Consider the following 27856-nt stretch of genomic DNA (forward strand, 5'->3'; position numbering starts at 1 on the left):
TCAAGTGATCCTTCTGCCTCCCCAAGTACTGGGATTACAGGTGTGAGCCACTGCACCTGGTCATAATCTGATATATAATCTTAATATAAGGTTATATATGAGATTTATTGAATATATATCAATATCTATTATTTATAATAGATTTTTTATTTTATTTTATTGTTTTGAGGTAGAGTCTCTGTCACCAGGCTGGAGTGCAGTGGCGCGATCTCGGCTCACTGCAGCCTCTGCCTCCTGGGTTCGAGCCATTCTCCTGCCTCAGCCTCCCAAGTAGCTGAGACTACAGGCACATGCCACCATGCTTGGCTAATTTTTTGTATTTTTAGTAGAGACAGGGTTTCACCGTGTTGGCGAGGCTGGTCTTGAACTCCTGACCTTGAGTGATCTGCCTGCCTTGGCTTCCCAAGTTGCTGGGATTACAGGCATGAGCCATCACGTCTGGCCTATTATTTGGTATATATTGGATAAATGAATGAACCCGTGTGTTTGCCTGCCCTGGGACCCACCCGGCCTCTTTCGGAACCACTGATCGTGCATCTCTCAGCTGCTTCTGGCTGACTTGGGTCTGTCCTCGCGGCTCCTCCTTGCTCACCCTCTGGCTCCTCCGTGCTCACCCTCTGGCTCCTCCTCGCTCACCCTCTGGCTCCTCCTCGCTCACCCTCTGGCTCCTCCGTGCTCACCCTCTGGCCTCCTGCAAGAGTTGCCCACTACGGCCCTTTCCACGGCCACGGGATCTGGTCGTCTCCATTGTCTGTGCATCTGATGTTTCTTTCTTTCCCTGCAGTCCAGAGGCGGGAATTCCACCCCAGTGTGAACCTGCCAGGACTGCCCTGCCAGGACTGCCCTGTTCACTCCAGGAGTCCAGGAGTGAGACCCACGCTAGAGTCTGGAGGTGGGCATGGGGGTCTGGGCACAGGCTCGGGCTGCATAGAACCCACGTGGTCCTGGCAAGGTGGGGCCCTGCTTCCCATGGCGATGGGAACCACGGTGCTTGAAAATCTGCACGTTCAGGCCGATGCGGTGGCTCGGGCTTATAATCCCAGCACTTTGGGAGGCTAATAAGGGAGGATTGCTTGAGCCTCGGAGTTCAAGACCAGCCTGGGCAATGTAGTGAGATCCTTCTCTACAAAAAATAAATTGGCTGGGCGTGTTGGTGCATGCCTGTAGTCTCAGCTACTCAGGAGGTCAAGGCAGGAGGACTGCTTGAGCCCAGGAGTTGGAGGCTGCAGTGAGCTGAGTGCACCATGGCACTCCAGCCTGGATAACACACGGAGATTCTGTCTCATTTAAAAAAGGAAAAAAAAGACTGGGTGCAGTGACTTTTGCCTATAATCCCAGCACTTTGGGAGGCCAAGGCAGGTGGATCACTTGAGGTCAGGAGTTTGAGACCAGCCTGACCAACATGGTGAAACCCCGTCTCTACTAAAAATAGAAAATTAGCTGGGCGTGGTGGTGCACACCTGTAGTCCCAGCTTCTCGGGAGGCTGAGGCAGGAGAATCGCTTGAATCCGGAGGTGGAGGTTTTGCAGTGAGCTGAGATAGTGCCATTGAACTCCAGCCTGGATGACAGAGAGAAACTGTCTTGGGAAAAAAAAAAAAAAAAAAGGAAATGGGTCGGGCGCGGTGGCTCAAGCCTGTAATCCCAGCACTTTGGGAGGCTGAGACGGGCAGATCACGAGGTCAGGAGATCAAGACCATCCTGGCTAACACGGTGAAACCCCGTCTCTACTAAAATACAAAAAAAAATTAGCCGGGCGAGGTGGCGGGCGCCTGTAGTCCCAGCTACTTGGGAGGCTGAGGCAGGAGAATGGCGTGAACCCGGGAGGCGGGGCTTGCAGTGAGCTGAGATCCGGCCACTGCACTCCAGCCTGGGCAACAGAGCCAGACTCCGTCTCAAAAAAAAAAAAAAAAAAGGAAATGGACATAACTATTATTAGAAAACAAAATCCGTGTGTTTCAACCCCCCTACTCTGCCCCCTGCAACCTCTGATTCTGGTGTGTCGTGGCATTGCCTAAGTTAGATTTAACCCTGCTCCACCTCAGTTTCACCCTCTTGGAAATGGGGACAAAAACTGCACCCACTTCTCTGAGAGTAAAAGCGATGAAGCCCTGCCTGGAACACAGTGTGGTTTGTGGCTCTTGATAGTCTTTTTTTTTTTCTTTGAGACAGAGTCTCGCTCTGTCACCCAGGCTGGAGTGAATGGCACGATCTCAGCTCACTGCAAGCTCCACCTCCCAGGTTCACGCCATTCTCCAGCCTCACCCTCCTGAGTAGCTGGGACTACAGGCACCTGCCACCATGCCCAGCTAATTTTTTATATTTTTAGTAGAGACAGATTTCACCGTGTCAGCCGGGGTGGTCTCGATCTCCTGACCTGGTGATTCACCGGCCTCGGCCTCCCAAAGTGCTGGGATTACAGGCGTGAGCCACCGTGCCCGGCCAATAGTCATTTTTATCTGCTGCTGATGACTTAGAACTTCAAGGGCTGGCTGGGCATGGTGACTCATGCCTGTAATCCCAGCACTTTGGGAGGCTGAGGCAGGCGGATCATCTTGAGGTCAGGAGTTCAAGACCAACCTGGCCAAAGTGGTGAAACTCCGTCTCCACTAAAAATACAAAAATTAGCTGGGCATGGTGGCAGGTGCCTGTAGTCCCAACTACTTGGGAGGCTGAAGCAGGAGAATTGCTTGAACCCAGAAAGTGGAAGTTGCAGTGAGCTGAGACTGGGCCACCGCACTCCAGCCTGCAGGGTAGAGGGAGACTCTGTCTCAAAAACAAAAAACAAAAACAAAAAACCTTGAGGGCTGGTGGGATTGTAAACTGGTGTGATCTTTCTGCAAAGCAATCTGCAATACAAATCAAGATCCTTTAAACATCCGCATGTGGAATTTTCCCTTCTAGGAATTCATCCTGAGGAGATGGAAACACAGACTTAGTACAAAGATGTTCATCACAGTGTTTTTGGGTAGTGGTTGAAAATAGCATTTTTATTTATTTTTTATTTTTGAGACAGAGTCTTGCAGCGATGCCCAGGCTGGAGTGCAATGGCGCGATCTCAGCTCACTGCAACCTCCGCCTCCCGGGTTCAAGTGATTCTCTTGCCTCAGCCTCTTGAGTAGCTGGGATTACAGGCATCCGCCATCATGCCCGGCTAATTTTTGTATTTTTCATAGAGATGGGTTTTCTCCATGTTGGTCCGGCTAGTCTCGAAGTCCTGACCTTGGGTGATCCACCCGCCTCGGCCTTCCAAAGTGCTGGGATTACAGGCGTGAGCCACCGTGCTTGGCCCTATTTTTTACTTTTTAAAATAAATTTTAAATTTGTTGTTTTTTTGAGACAAGGTCTCACTCCCTCTTCCAGGCTGGAGTGCGGTGGCATGATCGTGGCTCACTGCAGCCTTGACTTTCCAGGCTCAGGTGATCCTCCCACCTCGGCCTCCTGAGTTGCTGGGACTACAGGTGCGTGCCACCATGCCCGGCTAATTTTTTTGTGTTTTTAGTAGAGATGAGATTTTGCCACGTTGACTGGGCTGGTCTGAAACTCCTAGGCTCAAGTGATTTGCCTGCCTCAGCCTCCTAAAGTGCTGGGATTACAGGCGTGAGCCACCACACTCAGCCAAAAATACCTTTTTTGTAGACTGTTTAAGGATTTGGAAAATGCTCATGATTTACGAAACAAAAAGATACAGGATTATATATACAGTTGGATCTTACATTTGTAAAATATATTTGGAGAAAGAAGCTATAGAAAGCTCTGGGTGGGCAGTGATCTCAGTGGAAATTCAGTCCCAGCCCCTCCCCTACTCTAAGCCAATACGTTCCTCTGGAAAAAAATATATCTGTGTATATTTGTGTGCACACATGGACATACAGCTGTGTCACCTTTTCCCCAAAAGAAAATGTATGAATTACATATATCAAATTTGTTTATGTATTCACATATACATAGGAATGTGAGCACATACACATGTATTTTCCAGATGAATGTGTAAAACTGGGGTTAGTGGGCAGGTGTGGTACGTGTGCCCATGTTCCTACTACTCAGTAGGCCCCTGTGAGCCATGATTGTGCCACTACACTCCAGCCTGGGCAACAGAGCTAGAAACATGCTGTTAAAAAAAAAACAACAAAAAATACAACCAACTGGGCGCGGTGGCTCATGCGTGTAATCCCAGCACTTTGGGAGGCAGAGGCAGGCAGATCACTTGAGGTCAGGAGTTTGAGACCAGCCTGGCCAACGTAGTGAAACCCTGTTTCTACTAAGAATACAAAAATTAGCCTAGCATGGCGGCAGGCACCTGTAATCCCAGCTACTTGGGAGGCTGGGGCAGGAGAATTGCTTGAACCCAGGAGGTTGAGGTTGCAGTGAGCCCAGATCATGACATTGCATTCCAGCCTGGGTGACACAGCAAGACTCCATCTAAAAAACAAAAAGAAGTTGGGGGGCGGGGTGGGGTTCTGTGTGCAGTGGCTGACGCACTTCGGGAGGTTGAGGACAGAGGATCGCTTGAGCCCAGGAATTTGAGACCAGCCTGGGCAACATAGTGAGACCCCATCTCTACAAAAAATTAGCAGGGCATGGTACACACCCATAGTCACAGCTACTTGGGAGGCTGAAGCAGGAGGATCACTTGAGCTCAGGAGTTGGAGGCTGCAGTGAGCTATGATGGCGCCACTGCACGCCAGCCTGGACGACACAACAAGACTCCATCTCTTAAAAAGAAATCAGGGTTAAAGAGCGTATAGCACTGTTTATTCTCCCTGCAAAAACAGTTTCTGGTTTTCCGGCTGGGGCTGGCAGGTCTTGCAACTTGCTGATCTGCAGATAAATGGGTTTTGCGTGTCTAGCTCAACTTTCTAGAGGAAGCCTTGTCTGAGGGCTGCTTATTCATATGTCCTTAGCTTCACCTGCCTTGCTGCATTATTTGTGCATCTCACTTCTGTGGTTTCTGGTTCGTTTCTAGCCTCTCCCCATAACCGCCCCTTTGCTTTGATCTGTTCTGTGAGGCTTCCCCTCCCCAGCCCGCTCTCCATCCACCCTGGCAGGTCTCACAGTCTCCGGACAGAGACCTAAGCGTAGCCCAGAACCAAGCGTGCCACCGGTGACGGCTCTCAGGTGTGTGCCTGATGAGTGCAGGGCTGCCCAGCTGCCGTTCTGGTCAGAGCCTCTGCTTTGCAGGGCAGCTTTGTCACGGTTCTGCCAGCCCCATGCCCCCCATCGTCTCCTCCCTGCCTGGTCCGTCCTGGGCGTTGAAATCGGCTGTTGCTTCTCCGCCTCTCCCTGTTTCTAGCTGGTGGGGTGTGGCACAAACGCCTGCCCTGACTGCTTCATCTGGATCTCGGGACCCTCATGTGTGTCCTGGGGATGTCTGGGTGCTGCTGGGGCTGCCTACCCCCACCCCCCCCAAACATATGCTTGCTGGGCGCACAGGGACCTGCCTGGAAAGCTCGTAATTGGGATGAGGAGCTGCCATGATGGGGGTTCCTGGGTGTTGGGGGGTCCCTAGGTGATGGGGGCTCTGGGTGAGGAGGAACCCCAGGCGATGGGGGCCCAGGTGATGGTGCACACCTTGTGATCACGCTGGGGAGAGGAGCATTTGGTTTCCACCCGGAGGAGCCCTTCTAGCTCAGCAGGGAGGGGAGAAGGTCTCTCTTCCCTCCAAGGGCTCCAGACAGAGCTGGCTGGTGAGAGGGAGCGGAAGAATGGCCTTGGGGGCCCCTGCCCTTCCGTGGGGGCCCATGGACACATGTCCCTGCCCCTGCCGAGCGGGAGGTACTTCCCAATACCCAGTTCTGGATGAGGGAAGCTTCTGGAAGAGATGCGGCCGTCCCCTGGGTGGCCCATGGACCCAATCTGCCAGAGAAGATGAAGTGGTTGAAAGTGTCCTTCCACCCTGGCGGGGTGGCAGTGCTGTGTCCTGGAGGGGCTGGGGCTCCCTCTGATGCCCTCGTCCTCTGTGGACCTTGTCCCCAGGCCTGGGCGGGAGCAACCCATCCCCTGCCTAGGACATCAGGCCATGTGTGCTCAGCAGTGACGGGACACCTGTTCCTGTCACCCACAGGGTGCTGTGGGCCCAGAAGCGCCCATGCCAGAGGGCATCCAGAACCAGGCAAATCTGGGCCTTGCGGGCCCTTGGACCAGTGTCTGTCTGCAGGGAGCCCCCAGTAGCCGCTCAGATCAGCCCGAGGGAAGATTCTGGACGAGACCGTGGCTGTCTCCGGGGTGGCCCATGGACACCAGCAGGGGCTCCCAGGAGTGGCCAGGCCCTGCCCGCCCACCATGCTGCAGTGTAGACACGCACAGGAGTTCAGCTTCGGGCCCCGGGCCCTGAAGGATGCCCTGGTCTCCACTGACGCGGCCCTGCAGCAGCTGTACGTCACCGCCTTCTCCCCTGCCGAGCGGCTCTTCCTGGCCGAGGCCTACAACCCGCAGAGGACACTCTTCTGCACCCTGCTCATCCGCACGGCCTTCGACTGGCTCCTGAGCCGCCCCGAGGCCCCCGAGGACTTCCAGACCTTCCACGCCTCCCTGCAGCACCGGAAGCCCCGGCTGGCTCGGAAGCACATCTACCTACAGCCGATAGGTATGGGGCACCGCTGCCAACGGCACGCTCCTGGGGGACCAGCTTATATGTAGCACAAGGGGGGATGTCTGTGCATAGCCCCCAGGCAGGACTGAAATGAGGGAAGAGAGTCCTGGGTGTTTGGGATGCCAGGGTGGAGGCAGGGAGGTCCTGGCTGGGCCAAGGCTTCCTTCCTCCCACCCCATCCTGACACTACGCTCAGACAGCCCAGGCTCTGGGACTGATCCTCATCCAGATGTGCGTGGTCCTGGCTATGCCTGTTGAAACTAGAGCCATCCCAGGCACTGTGCTGCGGGCTGTATAAAGATCCCGCCGGGCCTGGTGGTGCACACCTGTAATCCCAGCTACTTGGGAGGCTGAGGCGGGAGAATCGCTCGAACCTGGGAGATAGAGGTTGTGGTGAGCTGAGATCATGCCACTACACTCCAGTCTGGGTGACGGAGCGAGACTCTCTCAAAAAAAAAGAAAGACCATTTCTTCTTTGGGGTGCCAAAATGAGGATCAGCCCATTTCACAGGCAAGGAAATGGAAGCAGGGAGAGGTCCCTTGACCTGTCTGAGTTGCAGAGCTGGTCACTGGTAGGGACGGGACTGGAATGCAGGTCTATTTGACCCTGGCGTGGGGGTGCTCATCCTGATGCTGTAGTGGGAGGGGGTGGGCTGAGCAGGGTGGGTGTCTTCAGGACCCAGAGTGGTCACTGCCCTCAGAGCTCTGTGTCTGGCACAGTCTGGGGGACCCAGGGTGAATGGGGGGCCGAGACACCAGGCATCCGCGCTCAGAAGGGAATGGCCCAGGCAGGTGCGGGGAGCGCAAGGAGCAGGGCCAGCCTCTGTGCCTCTCACATGCCAAGAGCAGCCTGGCAGAGACGGCACACGGGACAGGGGCTCTCGGGCTTGGAGAGGAGGAAAGGGCCAGTGTCCCCTTCTCACGCCAGCGCACCACGCCTTTCGGCATCTCGACAGCAAGCCAGAGCAGGGCTGGACCTTGGCTGGACTCACCCTACGCAGGCTTGTCGCCAGCCCTGGTGGTCCATGCATCCACCATCCCATAGGAGCCAATCCAACAGTTTGGGAACCACCTGCTTCCCTCCACCTCCCTGCTAATGGCTCAGAGCCTCACGTCCCAAGCTCTGACGCACAGATACATGGGCATGTTGTTGAGACACAGGGGCTGGGTCAGGAGGCGGGGGCTGGGCCGGGCTCTGCATTTCCCTCCTTTTCTGGGTGAGGCTGATGCTACTGGCCTGGGGTCCTGGCAGCCGATTTCTCATTGGTCTCCTGGCCTCCAACCTTGGTCCTTGTCCATCTGTCTTCCTGACCTGTGATCTGGTGTGTGCATCCCTCCAGAGGCTGCCCTGGGAGCCCCCTGCTGCCTCCCCAGCCTTGACCTGCACCCTTGTGTCCTGCTCTCTGCCCCAGCCAGGCTGGCATTTTGCAGCCAGGCAGCCCAGCTCTGTGTGCTGCCTGCTCAGCTGCAGTGCCTGGTGCTAACCCTTGAAGTCCCTGTCCCTGGTGAGGCCCTGCCTGCTCCCACCCTGAGCTCACATGCAGTTGTCACTGCTGTCCTTTCATCTGTGCACGAATCTTTCCTTTATGTCCCTTGGTGTTTGCCCTTTTGAAAAAGTCATGCTTTCCATCTTCTTTCTAAGCCCGATGCTCTGCTTGCTGTCAGGGTAGGTCCACATTGGCCTTGTTCACCCAGCTGGCCGGTGTCCAGAAGCGATTCCCGGGGAGAGGGTCCCAGGCGGGCAGGGGTGCCGCAGGGCTGATGGCGCTGCTCTCCCACCAGATCTGAGCGAGGAGCCAGTGGGAAGCTCCCTGCTGCGTCAGCTGTGCAGCTGCACCGAGGCCTTCTTCCTGGGCCTGCGTGTCAAGTGCCTGCCCTCGGTGGCGGCCGCGTCCATCTGCTGCTCCTCACGCCCCAGCCGGGACTCTGACAGGCTCCAGCTCCACACAGGTGAGTGAGAACGGCAGCCACGGCTCATGCCAAGGCAGCCCCTTTCCAGAAGGAAGAGGTGGGAGGAAGGCGCCCAGGAGAGGAAAGGAATCTTTTCTTCCTTTTTGGTGGGAAATGTCCATTTCCTAGGTGTGTGGGAAGCAGCACTGAAACAGGGAGTTCCTTCTTCCACCCAGGAGTGTCCGGGGACCTGGCCATACAGCCAGTGCCCACGGGAAAACGCCAGAGCACGCAGAGCAGGAGAAGCGAGCTCTTCTTTTTCTTTTTTTTTTTTTTGAGATGGAGTCTTGCTCTATCGCCCAGACTGGAGTGCAGTGGTGCGAATCTCGGCTCAATGCAACCTCCTGGGTTCAAGCGATTCTCCTGCCTTAGCCTTTTGAGTAGCTGGGACTGTAGGCACACGCCACCACATCCGGCTAATTTCTGTATTTTTAATAGAGACGGGATCTTACCGTGTTGGCCAGACTGGTCTTGAACTCCTGACCTCAAGTGATCTGCCCACCTCAGCCTCCAAGTGCTGGGATGACAGCCGTGAGCCACCATCGCTGGCTTGAAGTGAGCACTTCTAAGGCCACTCGGCATGACTCCAACCTTCCATCTTTGCATAGTACTTGACATGTGCCTAGAAGACCCCTAACCCTCAAGCCCTTGCCCCTTCCCTGCGGGTTGCTGGTGACTGGAGAGAGTGAGGCTGGGTTGAGAAGCAGAGGTGAAGTGAGGGCTCTTTGGTGGATAGGAAACCTAGGTTCAAGTTTAGGGAGGGCCTCAAAAAGGGGCTGGAATGAGTGGATGGACAGCTTTCATCAGTTCTGGGATACTCTCAGCCATTGCTTCTTTTGTCGATTATCACCTCTGCCCCATTCTCTTCTCTTATGACTCCAGTTGAATGTATATTAATCCATCTTACTCTCTTCTCTATATCTTTTTTGATCATTCATGCTTTAATCTGAATTTATTCTCATCCTTCGGCTTACTCTCTCTGGAGTCACATCTAAGGTTTTTTTGTTTGTTGGTTGGTTTTGAGACAGAGTCTCACTCTGTTGCCCAGGCTGGAGTGCAGTGGCATGATCTTGGCTCACTGCAAGCTCTGCCTCCCGGGTTCATGCCACTCTCCTGCCTCGGCCTCCCGAGTAGCTGGGACTACAGGCACCTGCCACCACGCCTGGCTAATTTTTTTTATATTTTCAGTAGAGACGGGGTTTCACTGTGTTAGCCAGGATGGTCTCGATCTCCTGACCTCGTGATCCGCCTGCCTTGGCCTCCCAAAGTGCTGGGATTACAGGTGTGAGTCACCGCGCCTGGCCTCATCTAAGGTACTCTTAAACCCATATATTGAGGCTGGACATGGTGGCTCACACCTGCAATCCCAGTACTTTGGGAGGCTGAGGTGGGAGGATAGCTTGATGGCAGGTGTTCAAGACCAGCCTGGGCAACTAAGCCAGACCCTGTCTATGCAAAAAATATAAAAATAGCCGGCAGTGGTGGCATATACCTATAGTCCCAGCTACTTGGGAGGCTGAGAGTTTGAAACTGTAGTGAGCTACTGTACTGTCCTCTATCCTGGGTGACAGAGCAAGACCCCATCATCTAAAAAAAAATCAACAAACCCCAGGGTAGAAGGCATGTCATTAGGGTCATTCTGTCCACTCCCCCACCCCAGAAACAGTCCAGCTTCATCTGTTTGAGCTCGAATCCTCCCCGTTTTTCTCATTAGGTCTCTGCCTTGGTTGTTGAGGTGTAATTTAGATAGTAAAATTCATCCTTTTTAGTGTACGGTTCTGAAGTCTTGACAGATGTGTACATCACGTAGCCATCACCGTCGTCATATAAAGGGCAGCTGTCTACCCCGTACCGTTGCCGAGGCTTCCTCCGTAACCCACTCCTCCCCATCTTGCGTGTTTGAAGCAGCTGTTGTCATTCTCTCTGCCCGTCTGACCATCTTTTGGCAGGAGGGTTGTCTAAATTCCCTAGTGTACCATTACAGGGAGCAGCCACTGTTGAGATTTGGGGGTTGACAGGGATCCCCTGGCTGGGCTGGGGTGCCATCGCCTGAGTGGTACGTTTCTTTTCTGTGTCCCAGCCTGCTTTCTGGGTGCAGCCGACACTCCATGGGCTTCCCCCGCCCCTGAGGTCCTAGAGTGAGGTCTGGGGGCAGTGTGGCCTGCCTTGGCCCTGGCCCTAAAACAGAGCTGGGGACCCTGGGCCTCTCAGGCTCGGCCTCTGCAACCTCAGCTCTCTCCACCTCCCCCACGCTGTATGCAGTGCACCTCACCTGTTACGGCCTCCGTCCTGTCTGTGACAGGACTGTGGCAGCTCAGAGATAGCAGTGAGTCCCACAAGGGTCACTGCAGGGCTTTTCACCTGCTCCGCTTAGTGAACGAACTGCTGTTTCCCCCAGCCCCGCACTTCAGAAGGTGCACAGGGGAGCCCCTCGGGGAAAAAAACTGGGGGGAAAGGACGTGCACCCGGGAAGGTTCAAAAGCAGGTGGAACTCAGAGGGTATGCCGGGTTGCATTTGTATGGTCAGCTCAGCCTGGTTTTTAATTTTTCTTTGTTTTTTTTTAGAGATGGGGTCTTGCTTTGTCGCCCAGGCTCAAACGCAGTGGTGTAATCATAGCTCCCTGCAGCCTTGAACTCCTGGGCTTACACGATCCTCCCGCCTCAGCCTCCCGAGTAGCTGGGACCACAGGCACGTGCCACCACACCTGGCTATTTGTATTGTTGTAAAGATGGGGTCCTGCCATCTTGCCCAGAGAGTAGCATGCTTTGGATCACTGTATTGGGTTCCTGGGACTGCCGTAACAAAGTACCACAAACTGGGGTGGCTTAGGGACATTTCTTGTCTCACATTGCTGGAGACCGCGGTTCTGAAACCAAAGTTTTGGCAGAGCCATGCGGCCTCGGAAGGCTCTGTGGAGGGTCCTCCCTGGCTGCCTCCAGATTCTGGAGGCTGCTGGCAATGCTCGGCCCTCCGTGGCTTGCAGCTGTACAACTCCAATCTCGGCCTTTGACTTCATGTGAGTTTTACACCATGTGCCTCTGAGTCTCTTCTAAGACTCCAGTCATTGGGTCTCCTTAATGACCTCATCTTAACTAGATTATATCTGCACAGATCCTGTTTCCAAACAATGATAGGTCCTGGGGGTTAGGACTTCCACCCATCTTTTGGTGGGACATAACTTGGTTAACAACAATCATCACTGTCATCATCACCTTGTTGGCATTGTCAATCAATCATCATCACCTTGTTAGCAAAAGTTCCTTGGCCTCTCCTCCAAGACCCGTCACTCATTTCCCAAGGTCATACCCTAGACCCGCATTGTCCAAGATAGTAGCCACTGGCCCCCTGTGGCTCTGAACACAAAAAATGTAGCTGGTCTGAAATGAGATGTGCAGTAAATGGAAAATACATATCGGAATTGAAAAGTTAATACGAAAGGCAATGTAAAAAATTCATAATTTAAACCGAAAACTCATAATTTAAACCTTTTTGGGTGGGGCGCAGTGGCTCATGCCTGTCATCCCAGCTGCTCAGGAGTCTGAGGCAGGAAGATCGCTTGAGCCCAGGAGGTCAAGACTGCAGTGTGAGTTGTGATTGTGTCACTGCGCTCCAGCCTGGGTGACAGAGTGGGATGTTGTCTCAGAAACACAGGGCCGGGTGCGGTGGCTCACACCTGTAATCCCAGCACTTTGGGAAGTGAGGCAGATGGATCACGAAGTCAGGAATTTGAGACCAGCCTGACCAACATGACAAACCCCATCTCTACTAAAAATACAAAAATTAGCAGGGTGTGGTGGCGCGCACCTATAATCCCCCCTACTCAGGAGGCTGAGGCATGAGAATCGCTTGAACTCAGGAGGCGGAGGTTGCGCCATTGCACTGCAGCCTGGGCAACAGAGCGAGACTCCGTCTCAAAACACACACACACACCTCCTTGGCAATCTGTTCCTTTTAATGGTAGAACTCCTTGGAAAACACTTTTCTCCCCCGCATGCCTCTATGCCCCAAACCCTCCTCTCTGCATTAACTCTGAGACCCTCTCCAGGTTTCCTGGGCCCGCAGTGGCTGCTCTGCCTCCTTCCTTCCCTCCTTGGGCTCCTGGTTTCCCGGCTTTGACGTCATCGTGCCCAGGTTCAGCCGCTGGGCCTCTCCTGTATCTGTCCACACGCACGCTCCTGGGAACCATGCTAACAAGTTATACAACTTGCTAGCTTGGATGACCCACTGTGGTCTTACAGCTCTGCAGGTCAGGAGCCTCTCTGGGCTAAAGTCAAGGGTCGGCTGCGCTGGTTCCTTCCGGAGGTTCCGGGGAGAATCCATTTCTAGCCCTTTCCAGCTTTTAGAGGCACTCGCATCCTTGGCTCACAGCCCTTCCTCCGAGCCAGCCCTGCAGCACCCTCAGGCCCTGTGCTCTCACTCAGACCCCCTGCTGCCTCTAACGAAGGGGTTTTTTTTTTTTTTTTTTTTTCAATTTTGAGATGGAGTCTCGCTCTGTTGCCCAGGCTGGAGCGCAGTGGTGCGATCTCAGCTCATTGCCACCTCTACCTCCTGGGTTCAAGTGATTCTCCTGTCTCAGTCTCCTGAGTTGTTGCGATTACAGGCATGCACCACCATGCCCAGCTCATTTTATATTTTTAGTAGGGATGGGGTTTTGTCATGTTGGCCAGGCTGGTCTCAAACTCCTGACCTCAGGTGATCCACCCACCTTGGCCTCCGGAAGCGCTGAGGTCACAGGTGTGAGCCAATACGCCCGGCCTTAGCGAGGGTTCTTGTGATGGCATCAGGCTCACCTGGCTGATGCAGAATACCGCCCCTCCCCCAATTCATGATCTTTAATCATCTGCAGTCCCTTTTGCTGTGGGGACTCCCGGGTCCCAGGGCTGGGATGTGGACATCTCTGGGGCTGTTGCTCAGCTGCTGGGGCAGCTTCTCCTTCCCAGGGCTGCAAGCGCCAGTCTTGTCGGCCGGGCTGTCTCTCCAGCACCCCCACCGGGCTGTCCATGGCCTCTCAGACTTACCCTGTCCTGATCTCCAATGGCCCCGGCCCTCACTCCCCATCATGCAGTACTGTGTGCCTTCAGGTCAGACCAAACGCAGGTGGCCCACACCTGACTTGGGAAGGGGCCCAGGCACAGGAAGAGGATGACAGGGTGTGCGAGCCTGAGCTCGGCAGATAGGAGTCCCTGGCTGCCTCCTGACCCCATCCCCTGGCCCTCTCCCCGCAGACGGCATCCTGTCCTTCTTGAAGAACAACAAGCCAGGGGACGCGCTGTGTGTGCTGGGCCTCACGCTGTCCGACCTGTACCCCCACGAGGCCTGGAGCTTCACCTTCAGCAAGTTCCTTCCAGGGCACGGTGAGCTGGGGCCCTGGCAGCTCTGCCTGGGGGGCAGCCTAGCATGGGGCCGTGGCCCCCGGGGCTGCAGGGCACCCTCGTGGTGGAAGTGAACACCCACACATGGGAATAGGCGGCCCCTTCCAGCTCCTCCTGAGGGGTGGCGTAGGGGCTGATCCTCAGCCGTGGCCTCTGCCCCAGGGCCCATCTTCATGTGGGCAGGACAGGGCCTCCCAGGACCTATGTATTGTTAGGCCATGGCCGGCTTACACGGGAGCATGAGGTGGGTTTGATGGTGGGCCCCCTAGAGCCAAGGCTGACCCCTGAGCGTGCCCTTCTCACCATCTCTCTCCAGAAGTGGGCGTCTGCAGCTTCGCCCGGTTCTCGGGGGAATTCCCGAAGTCGGGGCCCAGCGCCCCTGATCCAGCCTTGGTGGAGGCAGCAGCAGATGGCCCTGAGGCCCCCCTGCAGGACAGAGGCTGGGCCCTGTGCTTCAGTGCCCTGGGGATGGTTCAGTGCTGCAAGGTGGGTGGGGGCTCTGGGACTGGGAAGAGGGGACGGGAGGGTGCTGGCTGAGCCTGCGCTGCGTCAGTCTGTTACACCGCCCCATCCTCACTGTGAAGCGGGTGGACCCCTAACTTCACGGAATGAGGAAACCAAGGCCACACAGCTATGAAGAAGCAGGGTAGGGATTAGAGCCCCAAGCCCCGATCCTGTGTGGCCTCCCCAGGGCGGCGCATCCTGACTCAACTTTCCCCTGGGGCCCTGAATGCAGCCCTGCCAGAGATGCGGGCTGACGCCTGTGCCGCCTGGGGCAGGGGGAGGGCGCCCGGACCACTTCCAGGCCATCCAGCCTCACCCAGGTCCTCATTTTGGCCCTGCTGGGGCTGCCTGGGGATCTGCCGGATACGGGGGCAAGGCGGTGAGGCAAGGTGCTTGGTGGCCTTCCCCCCAGGTCACGTGCCACGAGCTCTGCCACCTTCTGGGCCTGGGGAACTGCCGCTGGCTCCGCTGCCTCATGCAGGGTGCGCTCAGCCTGGATGAGGCCCTGCGGCGGCCCCTGGACCTCTGTCCCATCTGTCTGCGAAAGCTGCAGCACATCCTGGGCTTCAGGCTCATCGAGAGGTACCAGGTGAGTTGCCGAGTTGCGCTGCCCGAGTTGCGCTGCCCGGCTGCTGGGACCTGTGCTCTGGAGGCCCCGCGAGCGCCACCTGGAGACCACGCAGGGCACGAGGACTGCGCACACGCTTTGTCAAACTGCCGGGTTCCAGGCAGTGCAGAGCCCCGGGACCTGCATTGGGGTTGAGCTCCATCCGGATCTCACCGGCGGTAGGTCGAGTCCTGCCAGTGCCCGCATGTGGCGGCTGCGGCCAGGAGGTTGCAGCGGCATGGGGCCTTCCTGGTGCAGCCGGTGGGTGGCACGGTCTTCCCAGGGTAACTTGCTCTTTTCTTTCCCGCCACCAACACTTGGGTCACTGCTGCTCAGAGGAGGCACAGGCTCCTTGGGAGGAGGTGGGAGCTGACAGAACAAGGCTGTGTTGGAGGTGGCCTCCATTCCTAACTCCCTCTGCTGTCACCCGGGGTGGGGCTGCTGAGCAAATGGCTTGTCTGTATTCATGGGGGAAGATTTGTTTGCAGGCTCGGAAGTTGTACTCTGAGTTCTGGGTGCAAAGGCAGATGGTGGTAATTTTTCTTTAAACCCACCTTTGGATGAAAACCAGTTATCAGGTGCGCACTGTGCACAAGCACAAGAGCAGTCAATGAAACTGCGCTGGGAAGCCCCTGCATCCTCCTCCTTTTGGTGCTGGGTCCAGGCCGTGGAGGCAGGTGGGAGTGTAGTTCCCAGACTCAGCTTGTCAGAACCCCCTGCAGGGCCCGGCCGTGCCCGCCTTCCTTCTGGGGCAGAGTGAGGAGCGGTACGCGCAGGGCTCCTGGGTGACACTGCTGAACTAGAGGCTGGGGCATTTCCAGCTCACAGTGCTGGAATCTCTCTGTAGGGATCTTCTTCGAAGACTCTGGCAGTAAAGGGAAGGTGAAGGGGGCACAGAGGAAGCAGCCTTCCCAAGTGGAAGGCTGAGAGGAGCCTATGACTTGGGGGGAGCCCAGGCGCAGCCACGGCTGAGGGTAGGAGCATCTCCTAAGGGTGCAGGTGGCATGATGGCCAGTTGGCACCTGATGACGCCTTGTAAAGGTTGCTGCTGCCAGCTGTGCCCTATCGAGGGGCAGCTCTTAGTACCCTGGTGAAGCTGTGTAACAGGCAGAAGGGCAGCTTGGTCTGCAGAAAGGGTTGAGAGCTCTCATTTGATGCCTTCACTTGGGGTCTTGTGCAACCATCTGACATGACCTTTTATAATGTGTGTGCCCCTCCCTACATGTGCTGACCTGGCATAGCCTGGATTGGAGCTGGAGGGTGTAGCTCCTCCTTCTGCCCAGAGCTCTCCCTTCCACGAGCACCATCGCCCGTGGCTGTGGAGGGAAAAGCACCAAGGCAAAGGCACTCCAGGGTGGCCTGGCCCTCCTTGCTGTTGTAGGGAGGGGAGTGGTGCGGATGTGAGGTCACCTGCTGTCCCAGGGCTCTGGCTGGTGCTGGAGAGCCGACCAAGGGCCTGGCCAGAAAAGGTCACTGCTGTCCACTGAAAGCAATCAGCGGAATGTTCTCAAAGAAAACCGGACTTGTGGTCTCTGCCACTTCCTGTGGTGTAAACAGTCCCACTATGGCTGATGTCAGGTCCCAATGGGATATCAGTGAGTGCTGAGTTGGGAAGAGGTGTGCAGTGGGGGCTTGTTAAACTGCATGTCCCCTGTACAGATGCAGGAGAGGAGAATAACCTTGAGAGCAGAGGTAAGAGTGAGATGTAGAAAACATTTAGGAAGTGAGTTTCAAGTATTCCTTTTGCTTTTTTTTCTATTTTTTCCCCTTATCATCTCACTATGTTGCCCAGGCTGGTCTTGAACTCCTGGGTTCAAGTGATCCTCCTGCCTCTGCCTCCCTGTGCTGGGATTACAAATGTGAGTCACCATGCCCGGACCTTTGCTTTAAAATTTAAAATTTTATTTAATTATGTATACTTTCTGGGTGCATGCTGTGGCTCATGCCTGTAATCCCAGCACTTTGGGAGGCCGAGGTGGGTGGGTCACCTGAGGTCAGGAGTTTGAGACTAGCCTGGCCAACTATAAAAAATAGCCGGGTGTGGTGGTGGGAACCTGTAATTCCCATTACTCAGGAGGCTGAGGCAGGAGAATTGCTTGAACCTGGGAGGTGGAGGTTGCAGTAAGCCGAGGTCACAGCACTACACTCCAGCCTGGGTGACAGGCTCAAAAAAACCAAAACAAACTGTAAGTGCTCTATTCTTTAACTGTGGATAACAAGTAGCTTATGAAGTTCCTGAATGGTGGGCTCTTGGGGGTGGGTACCTCCGACTCCGGCACAGCCTGGACGTGAGTCCTCAAAGGCTGCTGGTCAGAAGAGCCCTCACGCCACCAGCCTGACTCCTGCCCCTGGGTAACTGAGGACGGTGGGATCCCCTTAGGTAAGGAGCTGGGTCTCCTGGCAGTTCCCTGGCTAGACGAGGGCTGGCAGGGAGCAAACTCAGCCTGTGTTTCTCCCTCTTAGAGACTCTACACCTGGACTCAGGCGGTGGCGGGGACATGGCCCAGCCAGGAGGCGGGGGAGCCGTCGGTGTGGGAGGACACCCCGCCCGCCAGCGCTGACTCGGGCATGTGCTGCGAGAGTGACTCGGAGCCCGGCACCAGCGTGTCTGAGCCCCTCACCCCTGAAGCCTGCAGTCACGCCTTCTCCTCGGGGCCAGAGGTGGAGCCAGAGGAAGGGCTGAGCTCCCTGGTGGCCTCAGAGGCTCCGCCGGCACTTGGGGGCCCGGCGGAGGCTATCAAGGAGCATGAACGGTGGCTGGCCATGTGCATCCAGGCCCTGCAGCGGGAAGTGGCGGAGGAGGAGCTGGCACAGGTGGACAGAGCTGTGGATGCCCTCGACCGCTGGGAGATGTTCACGGGCCAGCTCCCGGCCATCAGGCAGGACCCACCCAGCAGCAATGACAGTGTGGGGCTGCGCAAGGTGCTGGGGGACAAGTTCTTCTCCCTCAGGAGGAAGCTGAGTGTCCGAAAACTCTCCAGAGCAGAGTCGGCCCCCTGCCCCTGGGATGGGGAAGAGAGTTAGCACAGCAGGGGCTACCCTGCGTCTCCTTCCCTAGGATGCTGGCTGGCCAGCGCTGTCCAGTAGCTGAGGCCACTACTGACCTGCCAGGGATTAAGAGGAAGGGCCTGGCTGGGTGGTGGCTCAGGCCTGTCATCCCATCCCTTTGGGAGGCCAAGGCGGGGGGATCGCCTGAGGCCAGGAGTTTGAGACCAGATTGGGTAACATGGTGAGGCTCTGCCTCTACAAAAGAAAAATTTAAAAATGAGCTGGATGCAGTGGTTCATGCCTGTGGTCCCAGATATTCAGGAGGCTGAGGTGGGAGGATTGCTTGAGCCTAGGAGGTCGAGGCTGCAGTAAGATGTGATCATGCCACTGTACTGCAGTCTGGGCACCACAGCAAGACTGTCTCAGGAATAAAAAGGAAAGGTTCTTTGGAAAAGCCACGGACCACTTGTCTTCAGGCGCCTCCTTCAACTCCTGTGTCCCAGCCAGCTGCTCCCAGGGGCCTGCACACATGGAGAAGTCTCTCTGCTCCTGGACACTTCTCATGGAGTACAACCCGGACTGTGCTGGGGTTGGGACAGAGCCCCCTCGCCCACAGAGGCAGAAGGAAGCAGCGTGCGTCCTGTCTCCTTCCAGGCTGCAGGCCTGCCCTTTAGTTATTTATAGCCAGAGCTGGAGAGGCCAGCTCAGATGAGGAGTGACCCTGGGGGCACACGGGTTCCACGCTGCAACCCAGCTTCCAAGGCTGAGTCTCCTCCACAAAGGGGAAGCGACGGGGTTTTGCCTCTATCTCAAGCGTCAACCCCATGCACACACAAAGTGCCCAGTTCTGTGGCGCTAGTAGCATTCTGATCCTGACGGGCTTCACCGGGGCTCTCCATGCAAGTTCTGGGGTTTGCCATCTCTTCTGACAGAGGCTGCAGGAGTTGAGGGTGTCTGACATGCACTGAGGGCAGAGGCCCCCTTATTCCTGAGGCAGCTGCTGCTCACTGTGGGGAAAATAAACTGCGGTGATGTTTTTGGGACAGTTTCTTGGCAAAGGCGGCTGCACTGTCAGTACCACCAAGTAGGTGGAGGTGGTGATCAGATGATCTTTTTTTTTTTGGTCTAGTTCGATCAGTTGCTGAGAGAGGGGTGTTATTGCCATGGCTGGGCATTTTATCTGTCTCCCTTCAATTTTGCCGAATTTTGCTTCCTGCATTTTGAAGCTCCTTTATGTCCATGCACATTTGATTGTTGTGTCTTCCTGATGAATCGACCCTTTTATTGTCAAACGTCCCCCTCAGCCTGCAGTGGAGAGTCCCAGGGACAGAGACTTCCGGTTCTGACAGTGGAATCCCTTCGGAGCGACGAGGGCGGGGTCACCACTCATGCTCTCTCATCTGGAAAGAGGCAAGAACAGGGCAGCTTGGACCTTTTGTGGGTGGGTGGCTCATACAGTTATGGAGGGCTTCTAAGAAAAACAATCCAAAATATAAAACTAAAACTGGAAGGGCTATGCAGGGGAGGGGACTGAGGCTTCCTTGTGAATCTGACATTGGTGGAGGCCGACTGCAGGCTCCCGGTCCCGGCCCCAGAAAATGCAAAACGACTAGTACGTGTTGACTTCAGAGAAGCAAAGATGCAGCTCAAAAGCAGCATTAGGATCTTCATCCGTCCCGTTCTCTTTTGCGTAGCTTCAAAGAGGCATGACGCTGACCTGGGAGGGAAGATGAAGAGCCAGGCCTTTCAGAAAGTGGCCAATGGAAGGTGCCGGCCGAGCGCACTGCAGTAACAGAAGGTGAAAGCTGGAGCCTGGTGGCTGTTGCTGCAAACAAACCACCCAAGACTTAGTGGCTTAAATCACAACAGTCTAGCTCATGAATCTGTAACTTGGGCAGAGCTTGGTGGAGACGGTTTGCCTCTGTGGTTCAACTGGAGGGTTTGTTCACGTGGCTGCCAAGAGGAAGCTGGCTGGGAATGTCAGGCCTTGGTTCCTGCCCACGTGAGGCTCTCCATGGAGGAGAGGCATCTTCTTAGGAAGGCAGCTGCCATATTGTGAGGAAGCCGGACAAGCAGGGCAGACAGCCAGAGCCAGACAGCAGGCTCCTGGTCCCAGTCTCAGAAAATGCAAAGGGACAAGTAGGTGTTGACTTCAGAGAAGCAAAGATGCAGCTCAGAAGTAGCATTAGGACCTTCATCCATAACCCTCTCTTTTGCATAGCTTCTAAGGGGCATGACAGTGACCTGGGAGGTAGCTGTGACAGAACGAAGAGGGGCGACAAAGAGCCAGGCCTTTCAGAAAGTGACCTGGGCTTCCTCACAATATGGCGGTTGCCCTCCTAAGGTGGACATTCTGAGGGACGGATGGAAGCTCTGTGGTGTTTCATAACTCGGCCTCACGTCACAGAGTGTCACCTTTCCTGCACTCTACTGAGGCAGTGACAAGGAACCCACCCCAGGTTCATGGGGAGAGGCTGTGGCAGGGAATGTGAGGCAACAGAATATCGCTGTGGCCATTCATGAACAGTCAGCCCCACTCGGCGTTCGCTGTGGGGATTTGGCTGGTGCACCTGCTAGACGACCTGACCTGTTTTCCGATTTCATCTTCTGCAAAAGGTTAACCGCTGGAGTGATATGAGATTAAACAGAGGTGATAAAAATAGAACAGCCTGGCTCAGGCTGAGGGTGGGAGTGCGTTGGGGTTATGGCCAAAGCCTCCGCACTGTCTCTCTGTACCCATGTCCTTTGACCCTCAACTGTGATGCATGTCCCAAAAAAGCATTTTGAAGGCAGGAGCAAACCACTAAAAAAAACCCTTTTATCCACAGCCTTTACCTAGTTGCAGATGTGAGTGACATTTTTTAAGACAGCTGTTGGGAGGACGGTTTTGAAATGCAACTTTGAGGAAGAGAAATTGGTTTCCCTCCTCTCCCCTGTGCTAGCCCCAGGTTCTGTCTGTGCTGCGGTGAAGGGTAACTTGGGACAGTCAGCAGGAAAGATGCTAAGGCAGCAGAGAGATAATGAGGGCTGCCTTCTCGAGGAAGGTCACAGCTCACGAATCTTTCTAAACTCCTTAAGCACTGCAAAAGTTGAACTGAGATTAAATTTAGAGATGATGGTTTCCAAGAAACACAGGGCCATGGTTCTTTCAGTTTTAAAAAATGTGCAGAGTCCACTTAATTGCTTTCTTGTCTCCTTATCTGTCAGAAGCCCCTGAATTCACAAGGATGGGTCTTCCAGCTTGACGATGACCTCTCTTCTGAGAGCCTCACCCATCTTGGCAGGTCAAGTCAGCGGGGCCTCATGGAGCTAAAAATATTTTCAGGTCATGACAGACGTTATCTGTATTGCTGTGTGTGCGCGATGAGGCTGGGGAAGCTAACACTTGCCTTCTGAAGTAGCTAGAATACACACTCTCACGTCACAGCCATGCTTTGATGAAGGGGTGAGGAGCAGTGTCCCCTCTTGGAGGCAAATCTCTCTTCAGGCAGCCCAGCAGTCCTTTCCGAAATCTCATGTTCTGTCTCTTCCTCCCCAAAGCCCAAACTCATTGTCAGATGGAAGAGAGGGGAGAAGCAGCATCCCGACTCCAGTCCATGGTGTGAACCCTGAGGGCACAGGACAGTGAGTGGAGCTCTGCCCCCACCCCCATTTCCAGAGCATGGGTGAGGGGGGAGGGATGCCGACCTGTTCATATTGTCCCATGGGACATCTGCTTCAGACCTTTCCCTGATGAAATCTCCAAAAGCCTTAAACATAAAATGGCTTAGTCAAGCACGAGTGATAAAGCTGGGTGTCCAGATTTAGATCCTACCAAGTTCAAAGGGGAGGCTAGAACATTCCAGGGACACACCCACACATAGAGGGTCTCCATATGGTGCCAAGGGAGCTGTTCTGCAGACCCAATGGGCAGGGTCAGCTAGGTCTTGGAAGGGAGGGACCGGCTGCCCTGCCCAAGTCCACCTGGACAGGCAAACCTTCCCTGGTGGCTCAACTCCACTTCTGAAGGGGTCTCTCCTACGTAATGGAATTTTTCTCATCATCATCCTCGAGTCTCGAAATGACCTGTAAGGCAGATGGCTGCGTCCCCACTGCATGGCTGTGGCCACCAAGATGGGACTGGGAAGGGCTGGAGCCTCAGAAGCAGAAGAGTTGATGTTCAGACGCGGTCTATTCTTGCTTGAACCCTCAGTTCTCCTGCTGTTGTGCGGCTTTCTTAGGAAAGCAACCTTGGAGGTCTGAGCAGGAAGAGTAAGAAGGTGCACGGACTTGGGAGGCCTGCACCCTGATTCCTGAGCAGCCCCCACACCAGCACCCATGCCCCTCGGTTCTGATTACCAGGAGGCTTTCTGGCCCTGGCAGCTCCTTCCCACTCTGGGGAGCGGCCTGGGTGGGTGGCCGGCACTCTTAGGTGAGGTGCCAATGAAAACACCCCCGGGGTTGCTGGGGCTTCACTGATTTGTTTATTAAAGGAGGGTGAGGCCCGGACAGGAATATTTTTATCCCCGTGAAGACAGAATCAAGGCTTCGCGATGGGGCTCTCAGACCTGACCTGGGCCTGCCTGTGTGTGCTGGGAGCAAATGAGGGCCCGTCCTCTAGGCCGGCTTTGCAGCTCCAGAAAGGGCGACAGACTCGCGGGGACCTGGCTGCCGTCCTGGGAGAGGCCCCAGGGAGCGGCTCTCTGGAGCTCACCCCGCACGCAGGCTGCACCAGAGCTGAAATCTAGCCGTGATCCCTGTGGGGACAACGGCACACAGAGGTGCCCAGTTTCAAGGAAACCCAAGGAAACAGCATATTGATGGTTCTTGGAACGCCAGGCCGTCGAAGATAAACACCGCAGGGTAATCTAGGAAACGCTTCCTGCTTGACTGTGAAGAGCCGCGGCCTGCGAACGCTGTTCAAAACAGATGCAAATCACCGGTGGAGAAGGCCGCCGGAGCCTTCCCTTTTCTGACATCGTACAGCGGCACCTTGATGAATGAGAACCCGGAAGAACGGAGGTTTATTTTTGAACTCGGCTTCTTGGGTAGGGAGGCAAATGAAAACAGGCTGATGGCGAGGGTTTATTTTAAAAAGCAATTTCCAAGAAGCATCCTGAGGTCACCGCGCGTTCAGTCTAACTCTCTCCCCGCTGCAGTGTTCCCGTGACGATGATGAGGCAATCCAAATTTTCACTGGAGCCGAGCAAACATGGCGGGCCCCCACCTTCCCCGGCTGCGCGGGAACGGCCCTCCCGGAGTGTCCACGGCAGCCAGGCCCGACTAACCTCCCGCCCTCTCTCGGAGGCGCCCGAGCTCTCGCGAGATTAACCAGAGACAACACCCGCCAGATTCCACCACTGAGGCTCCCCAGGCTTTGAACGCACTTCCGTTACATGGAAACTGAGCCAGTCCCGGAGTAACCTGGCTCCAACGTGGTGTTCCTCTGCTGCCGAGAGCTCTGGCTCTGCTGACTATGGGCCCAGTGTGCATCTTCTCTCTCAGGCAGGGTGCTCTGCCCGCCACAGTGTGCCTGGTTTTCTGGATCCAGTATGACTGAAACGTAATTTCTCAGCAAAGGCCAACACGTGTGTGTCCCCGGCTAGTCTAAGACCATCTTCGGTTCAAGGGCCCTCACCAAGCTTTGTGAGTCTATTTCACGGGCCTCCTTTGGTGGTCTGTGACCGGCGGGAATGAATTGGGACGCGTTTTTCAGCCCTGACTCTTGCACGCTGGTGGCACCTGCGGGCGCCCACTCGCCTGGCACGTGGACAAAGGTGATGAGCGTGGCTGACGGCTCCTGGGGGCAGCGTGGGAACCAGTCTGAAGCCGACATCCCGCCCCCTGCGGTCAGACTTTCAGCAGCCGAAGGCAGTGAATTTTTCACTGTTTCTTCCAACGCTTTCTCACGTAGGAGCGCCACTGCCCCTTCTAACAGGATGGGGCTTGTGCAGCCGGGCTTGGTCTTGTGGTCAGGGAGAAGCGGGCAGGCCAGGGCCGAGCTGCGTCCGGTGCTCAGCGACTTCTTCTCCCTGTGCTCTGCCCACCTTGGGGAGGCCCCTGGGAACAGGCGAGTCACAGAAACCACAGGAAATGGACCGGGTTGGAAGAGGCAGAGAACACGCTTTTCTCAGGGTCGCTTAACACAGGCAGATGTACAGGAGAGCAGGAAGGAAAGAGGGAGGGAAGCTGCAAGAACAGGCGATTTTTTTTTTTTTAAAAAATCTGAAGTGAGATCAAACTTCCACCACATTTGACCTGTGCCCTCTGGGTGGGTGGTGGCCATCCTCTTGGGCGCCCCCTTGTGAGGGCTCGAGACCTTTACCGAATGGGCAGGGTGGGGGCAGCAGCTGTGCCGGCTGCCAACCCAACTCCAGGCGGCCTCCTGGGGCTTGCAGGGACCCCCTGCCGGAAGGGGGGTGTCTCCTCTTCATTCCTGCCATCCTCTAGCCGCCTTCCCGCCTGCATCACATGGAGGCAGTTTCGCGTGGGGCTGATGGTACAACCTGATGTCTGTCACGGACCCCCGAGCAGGAGCAATGCCTAAAGAGGGCAAAGGAGAGCGCGCACAGCAGAGCTCCCTCCTCTGCCCCAACAACAGAGCCCAGGGCATCCCTTGGCCCGAGGTACAAGTCCCACAATAGCCTCTCCCGATGGGAACGAATTAGCCCTAATTACGTGAGCTTTAATCACCGCTCGATCATATGACACGGTTATTTTTAAGAGTCCAGTCCACGTGGAAACACACCTGGAGCATTTTATACTGCAATGATTGATGGACAACTTTGATGTACAAAATAAATAGTGTTACTCAGGTTTTCTATAATGCTTACATTTTACATTTTCATTCTCAAAATTAATAAATGCTATCAACTCCCAATTTTTTTTTTTTTTTTTTTGAGATGGAGTTTTGCTCTTGTTGCTCAGCTGGAGTACAACGGTGCCATCTTGGCTCGCTGCAACCTCCACGTTCCGGTTTCAAGCGATTCTCCTGCCTCAGCCTCCCGAGTAGCTGGGATTACAGGAGCCAGCCACACGACGCCCGGCTAATTTTTGTATTTTTAGTAGAGACAGGGTTTTACCATCTTGGCCAGGCTGGTCTCGAACTCCTGATCCACCCACCTCGGCCTCCCAAAGTGCTGGGATTACAGGTGTCAGCCACCACGCCCGGCCTCAACTCCAAATTTTAAAAAGGGCTTAAAGGAAGAGGATGAAATTCTTGAAGTCTAAATGAAAACAGGGAATGTGTCTATTGAATTAGATAAACAATTCCTTGCATTTGAGAATGCAAGGAGCCCACGGGAACCTACCGACAGGACTGCCACGCATTGCTGCAGAGCTTTCCATGCAGGGCGCGGCTCCCCTCTGAGACTCGGCTCCTCTGCTGACTTGGACCGGTTCATTTACCCACACGGACGCCCATCCACAAACACTTAGTCACTGCTGGAGGCTTTTAAAACACCTGTCAAACGGAGAGTCACTTCACAAACGTTCACTTCCCGTTTCCATGTCTCCCCACGTCAGAGTGGATGCTTTTCATGCGCTGTGACAAAAAGGAAAGGCTAGTGTGTGTTCTGAGGGCTGGAGGGGATCATTATTTCTTTTTTTGAATTTTTTTTTTTATTGAGACAGAGTCTCTGTCACCCAGGCTGGAGCCCAGCAGTGCGATCTTGGCTCACTGCAACCTCTGCCTTCTGGGTTCAAACGATTCTTCTGCCTCAGCCTCCCAAGTAGCTGGGATTACAGGTGCCTGCCACCATGCCTGTGTAATTTTTGTATTTTTAGTAGAGATGTGGTTTTACAGTATTGGCCAGGCTGGTCTTGAACTCCTGACCTCAAGTGAAACACCCACCTCGGCTTCCCAAAGTGCTGGGATTATAGGTGTGAGCCACCGCGCCCAGCCTTTAAAAAAAAAAAATTAAGTATTTATTTTAGATACAGGGGTCTTGCAATGTTGCTCAGGCTTATCTCAAATGCCTGGGCTCAAGCGACTCTCCTGCCTCAGCCTCCTAAGTAGCTGGGACTACAGGTGTGTGTCTCTACACTCAGCTAATGAAAAACTTTTTTTTGGTAGAGACAGGGTTTCGCCACGTTGCCCAGGCTGGTTTCGAACTCCTGGGCTCAGGCAGTCCTCCTGCCTCTGTCTCACGAAGTGCCTGGATTACAGGTGTGAGTCACCACGCCCGGCCCGTTATTTCTGTTTATATGAATGTCACTTACAGCACGTTTCCTGTGTGACCCTGCGGGCTGCCATCGCTGGCTGCCTGTGCGCGTCCCTTACGCCCACAGGTCTGTCTGGTGGTGGCAACCAGCAGCTGCAAAACGAAGAAGAAACACTGGGTGGTGCGGGAGGTTCCTGCCAATGCTGGGAGGAAGAGCAACCGGGGACGCCCCTGCCTGGGAGGGATGGAAAGGCCAAAGGAGAGTAGAGCTCAGGAGAGGACGGACACGGTCTAAGGCCCGAGCCGGGCTCTGTGCTGAGCGCTCACCTCTCTCCTTCCGCGCACTGCAGACAGGTGGAAGACGCCAGGAGACCTCTGCTTCCGGAAAGGCGCCTGCCCCGCGGTGGAACGCACCTGGAAGCCTGTGGATGCGACAGAATCTGCTTGCAGAATCTGCTGCCACATTCTCTGTTTGAAAGCAGCAGGTGGGCCAGGCGCGGTGGGTCACGCCTGTAATCCCAGCACTTTGGGAGGCCGAGATGGGCGGATCACAAGGTCAGGAGATTGAGACCATCCTGGCTAACACGGTAAAACCCAGTCTCTACTAAAAATACAAAAAATTAGCCGGGCATGGTGGTGGACGCCGGTAGTCCCAGCTGCTCAGGAGGCTGAGGCAGGAGATTCTCGTGAACCTGGAAGGCAGAGGTTGCAGTGAGCTGAGATCGCGCCACCGCACTCCAGCCTGGGAGACAGAGGGAGACTCCGTCTCAAAAAGAAAAAAAAAAAAAAAAGGGGCGGGTGGGCGCCACACTCAGGGGCCCCCACTTCTCAGCGCTGGTGGGGGAGGCAGGGACACAACACGCCAGGAAAACAGGTATAATTTAAGGCAAATTTTAATAGATTTATGAAAATCATATATACAAAACATGTTAATACTAACCACCGTGGCTATAACATGCATTTTTACACTTTATCACATCTTTTTTTTTTTTTTTTTGAGATGGAGTCTCGCTCTGTCGCCCAGGCTGGAGTGCAGTGGCTGGATCTCGGCTCACTGCAAGCTCCGCCTCCCGGGTTTACACCATTCTCCTGCCTCAGCCTCCCAGCAGCTGGGACTACAGGCGCCCCCACCTCGCCCGGCTAAGTTTTTGTATTTTTAGTAGAGACCGGGTTTCACCATGTTAGCTAGGATGGTCTCGATCTCCTGACCATGTGATCCGCCTGCCTCAGCCTCCCAAAGTGCTGGGATTACAGGTGTGACCCACTATGCCCGGCCAAGACATTTTGAATGTTTTAAACCAATTTGCCTGACAGGTCAAAAGGTAATTTTTTGAGATTCTAGGGACTGACAGGATCAATAGAGATTTTAAATTTTGCATAAATAGGCTTGTAAAAGAATCCAGACTAGGGACAGTGACTTATACCTGTAATCCAAGCACTTCAGGAAGGCTGAGGTGGGAGGATCACTTGAGGTCAAGGGTTCAACACCAGCCTGGGCAACAGTGAGATTCCATCTCTATAAAAAATTTAAAAATTAGCCAGGTGTGGGTGGGTGGTGGCACATGCCTGTGGTCCCAGCTACTTGGGAGGCCGAGGTGGGAGGATTGCTTGAGCCTAGGAGTTTTGAGGCTGCAATGAGCTATGATCATACCACTGCACTCCAGCCTGGGCCACAGAGACCCTGTATCTGGAATGGAATGGAG

The 27856-nt window shown here is 54.9% G+C and overlaps 1 protein-coding gene across 2 annotated transcripts in view; it reads left to right on the plus strand.

The window, feature by feature from the left end:
- Positions 1-27856, plus strand: part of AMZ1 (archaelysin family metallopeptidase 1) — a 75394-nt gene that overhangs the window by 5849 nt on the left and 41689 nt on the right. Inside the window, exons 2-7 of one of the 2 annotated variants that reach the window (XM_025378622.1) lie at positions 6063-6584; positions 8373-8540; positions 13767-13895; positions 14230-14399; positions 14830-15006; positions 17488-18291. In XM_025378622.1, the coding sequence (XP_025234407.1) occupies positions 6281-6584; positions 8373-8540; positions 13767-13895; positions 14230-14399; positions 14830-15006; positions 17488-18048 (1509 nt within the window). In that variant the 5' untranslated portion in view covers positions 6063-6280 and the 3' untranslated portion in view covers positions 18049-18291. Of the gene's footprint in view, positions 1-6062; positions 6585-8372; positions 8541-13766; positions 13896-14229; positions 14400-14829; positions 15007-17487; positions 18292-27856 lie in introns of those variants that run through there. The other variant, XM_025378623.1, reaches the window with a different exon arrangement.

This window comes from Theropithecus gelada, chromosome 3, assembly GCF_003255815.1.
Source record: "Theropithecus gelada isolate Dixy chromosome 3, Tgel_1.0, whole genome shotgun sequence".
Taxonomy (NCBI): domain Eukaryota; kingdom Metazoa; phylum Chordata; class Mammalia; order Primates; family Cercopithecidae; genus Theropithecus; species Theropithecus gelada.